We start from the raw sequence: 7,458 nt of genomic DNA on the forward strand, positions 1-7,458 counted from the left end.
GTGCTGCCTTCAGGAGCTACTCCCTGCAGTTAAAATAAAACCAGACTCGAAGTACATGAGAAGTTTGTCCAAACTGTTTTGTCTTTAATTTGTCCACAATAATCACTCGGTAACAATGTTGTAAATAGCTGTATTCATGTTGGAGCTTCTTCTTTCCTTCATAGTTTTAAGAAAAGAGATAAAAAAAAATATATATTTTTTAATGTACATTTTTAGTTGTGATCCAGTTGCTCCTGTCGTTTGACCGTGTGTGTTTTGTGTGTGAGCAGAACTGAACAGCGTGGAGCTGCAGGGCTGCAGCAGCGACAACAGTCTGAACAGTAATGCCAGTCTGCCCAGTGTCCAGTACCACCAGCGCCACACGGAGCGCAGGGTGGCCAGCTGGGCCGCCTGCTTCGAGTGGCTGCTGCAGGACCCCGTGGGAGTTCGCTACTTCTCGGTACCAACCAACCGCTCCCTGTAGCTGTTCAGCAAATCTTAATAGAAGATGGGCTTTAATTAATTAGTTATTTGTAATGTTTTACATTTGTAAACATAAGGACCTGATACAAAAGTATTTTACACCAGTGACCAATCAGGACCGTTTTAAACGTTTGTTTTTTGTACCAAGAAATCAGTAAAGGATCACTAAAATGTTATCGTGTATGTAAAACTGTATCATGTATGTCACTACCGTCATAATTCATGTCTATGTTACTACCTGTGCAGTAACCTGTCACAGCTTGTGTAGATTATATCATGTGCATTTAAGCTAATACTGTACCTGTGAGGTACTTGTACATACTAATTCACCCTACTTACACCGTTATATTCTACCATGTTGTTTACTATATATATATATATTTAGACCTTGTAAATATTATAATTACTTTTTCACATTTTGGTACTTTCTTTTGCACCCTTATTGCATGCTTCAGTGTTTCTTGTTTGTTTTTTAGCGGGTCGAAATGGTTCTTCTCATCCTTGTTGACCTTGTGTTGACCTTCATATGACAAATAAACAACATAAACGTTCGATCACAGCAACTAAAAACACATTTGATCAGCCGACGTGGTCGAACCTTGTGGTGGCTCACGTTAGGTTAACCAGTTGTTACATTAACTATTAGTTTTATTCTGTTTCCACATTTAAATAACATTTATAACAAGTTAACAGTACTCATGGCAAACTGTAAAATAAAAATAGCTCAAATGATCCAGTTTAAAAATATATTTTTCTTTTTTTCTTTTGGCTGCTCCTTCGTCAGGAGTCACCGCAATGAGCGAACTCGCTTGACTTGGCAATAGTTTGTGCTTTATTTTTTTTAGGATGTACCGTATTTATTACAATTATTTGTTTGCTCAACTTTAAAGTAAAGGTGTGTCTCAGTCTAACTTTTATTTAATAAAAGAACTAACGGTCAAATCAGCTTCATTTCGCCACTTCTGCGCAGCGAAATGAAGCTGATTTGATGGTTACAGCGAGCGGAACGAAGGTGACACTATGGCAAGCCGATTGTGTCATTAATAGCCACTTTTACCTATTACATGATACAACGACATGCCGTACTGCTCGAGCGCCATCTAGCGGCTGAAAATGGTAGTGTTCAATATTTTAAGTCAGAATGAATGAAAACGGTCGTATCTCAGTAAAAAACAGGTTTATAAATATGAGAAAAAACATAAATACGTCGCTTCGGTGTACAAGTCGCAGGGCATGTAAATGATGCAAAAAACTGTGACTTATAGGATGAAAAATACGGTAACTGTCGAGCTACTGCACCCCCCCGTGTTGAGCAGAGGGCTTCCATCTAGAGCAGGTTATTCATCTAAACTGCTCCGGGGGGCCACAGGTTCTGAGAACCAGCAGCTCAGGGGCCGGACATCCAGCAATTTAAGTGGTTATGTAAATAAACCAAGTATTACAACGACCTTTTACTTTTTAAATCTGTTTATTTTGTTGCATCGAACCATAAATTCAATAAACAGAACCTAAACCAAACTCGGACCCCTCCACAAAAATGTTTACAGTTTTAATTTAGGGACACGTGAATTAAGATGAGAACGTCTTCCTGACACCACAAACACTTCCTGTTTTATTGTAACCACGACGTGTTTCTTTGACGTTCTTCACTTTTACTATAAATTGTTTTTGCTGCAGGAATTCCTCAAAAAAGAGTTCAGTGAGGAGAATATTCTTTTCTGGCAGGCTTGTGAATTCTTCAGCCATGTTCCCGAGAACGACAACAAGCAGGTGACGTCTCGTTTTGCTCGTGCTCGTTTACCCCCCCGCAGGGAGAATAAGGCAACTGTTGCTCTTCTGCATTTATCAGCTTTCACAGCGCGCCAGAGAGATCTACAACAGCTTCCTGTCCAGTAAAGCCACCACGCCGGTCAACATCGACAGCCAAGCTCAGCTGGCCGACGACATCCTGAACGCACCCAAACCCGACATGTTCAAGGAGCAGCAGCTGCAGGTGACAAACAACACGAGCTCATTCATTTGGAGAGACGAATAAAAACAGGCTTTCTGTGAAAACCAGATTCATCTCATCCAACCGAACGTGAAATGAAGCTGAGCTCAGATTCAGTCTGTGCTCGTCCGACGACACGGCTCTGACGCGCAGCTCGAGGAGCTGCAGAGCTCGATGGATTTCAGCTGCAGAGCTCGATGGATTTCAGCTGCAGAGCTCGATGGATTTCGGCTGCAGAGCTCGATGGATTTCAGCTGCAGAGCTCAGATGGATTTCGGCTGCAGAGCTCAGATGTTCACTCTGATAAGAGTCACAAGGCTGCAAGGATGTCCTCACTGTCACTCCTTTTTATTTCTGCACATTAAACTTTCACACGTTTCTGTTCAAGCTTAACACGCACATTAAAAATTCACAGTTTAAACTTTTGTTTTTCCTCTTTCAGTGGGTTTGTTGTTCTTTAAGCCTCGACTTCATCTTTCTTCTGTGTACATCTGTAAACATCTGGTTGTCATTCGTGTTTCTTTTATTTTTGGTACTTTCTAATTAACCTAAGATTTATGTATTTGATCCTTAGTTCTTTATTTTCCCCTCTTTGTTCATTTTAATTGCGTTCTTCTGTTTTGTGGCATTTCTTATTTACCCAAAGAATATTTCTGTTTTTCTTCTTGTATTTTTTCTTTCACGTTTTCCTCGTGACATTTTTTCTCTTACCCACCGATTGAATGTCCTCCTTTAGATCTTTAACCTGATGAAGTTCGACAGCTACACACGGTTCCTCAAGTCTCGTCTGTATCAGGCGTGCATGCTGGCAGAGGTGGAGGGCCGGCCGCTACCGGACCCGTACCACATCCCCAGCAGCCCCACCTCCAAACACAGCACCACCGGTTCTGACCGCTCCAACCTCTCCACGCCCAAGAAGGTAACGGCAGCAACAAACTTTTGCCACAAGTGCAACAAAAAGGAACAAAAAAATAAAATGAATGAGCCTTGCTGTCAAAAACACCAGCTTTTCAGGAGGGTGTGGTTCAGACGGTTCCTAAGGGCGGGATCTTTAGGAACCCCATGCATCAATTGGATGAAGATGCATATTTATGATTTAATAGTTCCTCTACGCTGTAGTTTAAAACAGTTTCTATTAAACAAGATTTTGGGACCTAAATGATAAAAACAGAAGTCAAAATGCAGAAAACAGATGTAAAACTCCGTCACATGTTGGCGGTGTCCCACCGGCCCCCTCCAGTTTCACCACTTTGCTTTTGGTCTTGTTTTAAAGACGTGTCTTTGACGTGGACCGATCGTCTTCTGTCTTGACTCCAAAAGGTGAAACTTGAGTTTGGGCTGGGACCGACGGTGGCGACTGAAATCAGTAACATATTCCAGGGAAAACTGGAGAATTGTCAGCTGCGTTGTGAGAACGTGACGTTCTTAACATTAAATATAATCGATATGTTTTAATCGCTTCAGAATCGTTGATGTCTGTGTTTCTGTCCGCATCTCTTCCGTTTGGTTCTGGGTCTTACAGGAGGACAAGAAGAATAAATCCGGTCGGTCTTTAAATGAGGACGTTCGAGATGATTCAGGCGACAGGAAGAAAGGCACGTTTTTCTCGTGGTCTCGCAACAGGAGCTTCGGCAAAGGACCGAAGAAACGAGAGCTGGCTGATTTCAACTACAGTCAGTATTTCTTTATTCACACGTTTCACACTGTTCGGTTCTAGAGTTGCTCCGCTCAGCGTGTCTGCGTGTCCGAGTAGCTGTCGCGTTCATTCTGGGATGGTGCTTTTGAAAACTTTGTTTCCCCTTTTTCTGGATGTAAATAGCTTTTTACAGATGTTTACTTCCTCTGGTATCGGATGCTGTGCAGCTGGAAGGATTTTTACTGAAACCTTTTTGCTTTTGGACATTTGTTATGAAGCGTAACCATGGCAACAAGGTGGTTTTTACAACCGGGAGCCGCTGATTAACATCTCAAAGCTCAAATATTACCTCAAATACAGCCCCAAATCCCAAATGAGTTGTAAAGGAGGTGCCATGGATGCATCTCCGTCTACCTGGCGCAGGTGCTTGAGTGACTGACTGCTGAGGTCCTGGAGCTGGCAGGAAACATGGCTCATGACCAGAAGACCAGGATCATCCCCTGACACCTGCAGCTGGCTGTCTGGAGTGACCATCGCTCAGGGAGGAGTTCTGCTCAACATTCAGGTGGTCCTGCTGCCCAGGAGGACCAAGAGGCCCGCTGGGTCCAGGTGGATGGATCGGCATCTGTTGCCAGATTCTTCAGATCCGCTGTGGGAGCTCCTTCCTGCCATCAGCATATATAACAAGTCTTAATGAAACAGGATGATGAGCTACAACATTTTAGTAGCATTTAGTTTAAAATTAAAAACATGCCTGATGATACTGTAACAATCTCTGCGCTAATACTGAGTCCTACACACACACTCGGTGTATAAAGTGGAAATAATCTAATTATAATCTAATTTAATTTTCATCCATTCAGCATTTTTAACCATTAAATGACTAATGCAATGTTTCCTGTTGTGGTGGATTCTGTGGATTTTTGTCATTATTTTGTTCCTGTTTTAGATTTTACTGGGACTAATGGCCGCCGCGAGTCCCAAGGTTCCCTGTCTTCAGGAGCCAGTCTGGAGCTGGGGACCTCAGGGAGGAACGAGGTCAGTCTGAAAGGGAAGAAGCAGCTTTGCGAGATAGAAATGAAAAATAAAGTTTACAATGGTTATGTTTTATGAACACTGCAGAATTTTTGGGGTGAATTTTAATATATTTTTTAGGTTTTTAAAGTTTTTCCCTCTAGGCGTTAATAAAATAAACGGCGCGAGATGTTTTTCTTTTAGGGAGATGTTTCTCGTACGGCAGCAGATCGTGGAGGAAGCGGCGCCCCCTTGAGGCAGTGCAGCATAAACCTTCCAGACGGCTCGTGCTGCTCGGTTCCTCTGAAGGCCGGGCTGTCCATCAGAGAGCTGCTGCAGGGTCTTTGTGAGAAGCTCTGCATCAACCTGGCAGCTGTAGACCTGTTCCTAGTTGGAGGCGAGAAGGTGCAGCTCCGTCCGTGTCCCATCCGTTTGTTTTTGTACATACATCGAGAACAAATTAAAATATTCACAGCAAATCTCATGTACTAACCAACTATGGTCTGTTTTAGTGTTATTGCTTTAGAGATCATCTTTATTAACTGTATTAATCTATAGTTTAAATAAATCTGCATTATTAGCCCTCGACTTTGCTTTTAGGAGCCTTACGGTGATTTTCCGGACAGTTAATCTTAGAATGGGTTAGGGTTAGGCTTTTTATATTTCAGCTTCATGTGAGTTTATGTGGCAAAAAACCGTTAAAGTACCGTATCAACATTTGTACTTTAGGATCCACCTGGAACTGTTTTAAGACTCTTTTCTTTCTCAGCCTCTTGTTTTAGACCAAGACTGTTTGACCCTGAGCTCTCGAGACCTCAGGCTCGAAAAACGAACCCTCTTCAGGTATAAAATGTAGTCGTATGATTTAATTTACTTCTGCTGTTGTGAAATATGAAAAAACAACTTTTGAACTTGTGAATAAATACCATGAACAGACCTGAGAGGTAATGCTGACCCTGTTCTCCTCTCCAGACTCGACTTGGTTCCCATCAACCGTTCGGTGGGTTTAAAAGCTAAGCCCACTAAGCCGGTGACGGAGGTCCTGAGGCCCGTTGTGGCAAAATACGGCCTGCACCTTTCTGACTTGGTGGCACGTATAGTAAGTCTGTCCTCGGGCAGAAGACGTGCAGCGTAAACGATGACATCAAACTCATCACGCTGTGTTTGTGTCTCTGGTGCAGAGCGGAGAGTCGGAGCCGTTAGATTTAGGTCTTCCTATTTCCAACCTGGACGGTCTGCGGGTGGTTTTAGATGTAGAAGGAAACCTTCCTGGAAAAGGTAAAGTGCATGAAAACACACAATAAAGAACTTCAGTACGGAAAAAGCTGGGATGCTGTACAACGTTTGAAAAAACAACTGAATGCAGCATTTTGCAAAACTCATATTTAATTTACAGAGAAACAGAATCAAATGTTAAAACAATGATACAATTACTTTGAAAAAACAAAAGGTCATTTGAATTTTATAGCATCAAAAAGTTGGTTCAGGAGCAACTAAAGTTTGTAGAAGAAACAGCTGGAGAAACATTTAGCAACAAATTAGGTTCATTCAGTCACAGATCAGTAAAAAGACTGAGCGTAAAAAGAGCGATTTAGAGAGGCGGAGTCTCTTAGAAGTAAAGATGGGCAGCGGTTCACCAGTCTGAAAATAATTCATCTGCAACAGTTTCAGAATATTGTTCCTCGGGAAGACTTTGAATATTTGATCATCTAAACGTCATTTTAACATCCAAAGATTTAGCTGCTGCCTCTCAACGAGAACGCTACGAGATCTGACCTCAGGTCTTTCTCTGTAGAACATGCATGTTCTCCCCGTGCACGTGTGGGTTTTGTCCTGAGTACTCTGGTTGCCTGAAAAACATGCATGTTAGGCTGATTGGTAACTCTAAATTGTTCCTAGGTGTGAAAGAGTGAATGGTTGTTTGTCTCGTTTGTCTCTATGTGTCTCTGTGATGGACTGGAGACCTGCCCAGGGTGTCCCACCCTCTCACACAGTGATTGCTGGACATGAGCACCAGTGACCCAGAAAGGAAGAAGAGGGTGAAGATGGATGGATGGATGGATGGATGGTTGGACAGATGTATGGATGGATGATGGATGATTGGACGGATGGATGGATGGATGCACAGATGGTTGGACAGATGAATAGATGGATGGATGGATGGATGGATGGATGGACAGATGGTTGGATGGATGGATGGATGGATGGATGGACAAATGGTTGGATGGATGGATGGATGATGGACAGATGGATGATGGACGGATAGATGGATGGACGGACGGACAGATGAATGGATGGATGGATGACAGATGGTTGGACAGATGGATGATGGATGGATGGACGGACAGATGGATGG

The 7,458-nt window shown here is 42.7% G+C and overlaps 1 protein-coding gene across 1 annotated transcript in view; it reads left to right on the forward strand.

The window, feature by feature from the left end:
• rgs12b (regulator of G protein signaling 12b) overlaps positions 1-7,458 on the forward strand; it is a 56,105-nt gene that overhangs the window by 38,998 nt on the left and 9,649 nt on the right. The window contains exons 6-15 of the mRNA XM_037690433.1: positions 270-439; positions 2,140-2,232; positions 2,312-2,455; positions 3,189-3,371; positions 3,975-4,125; positions 5,038-5,126; positions 5,307-5,507; positions 5,872-5,945; positions 6,075-6,201; positions 6,284-6,380. Of these exons, the coding sequence (XP_037546361.1) occupies positions 270-439; positions 2,140-2,232; positions 2,312-2,455; positions 3,189-3,371; positions 3,975-4,125; positions 5,038-5,126; positions 5,307-5,507; positions 5,872-5,945; positions 6,075-6,201; positions 6,284-6,380 (1,329 nt within the window). The remainder of the gene's footprint in view (positions 1-269; positions 440-2,139; positions 2,233-2,311; positions 2,456-3,188; positions 3,372-3,974; positions 4,126-5,037; positions 5,127-5,306; positions 5,508-5,871; positions 5,946-6,074; positions 6,202-6,283; positions 6,381-7,458) is intronic.

This window comes from Nematolebias whitei, chromosome 16 (assembly GCF_014905685.2).
Source record: "Nematolebias whitei isolate Nwh7 chromosome 16, NemWhi1, whole genome shotgun sequence".
Lineage (NCBI taxonomy): Eukaryota > Metazoa > Chordata > Actinopteri > Cyprinodontiformes > Rivulidae > Nematolebias > Nematolebias whitei.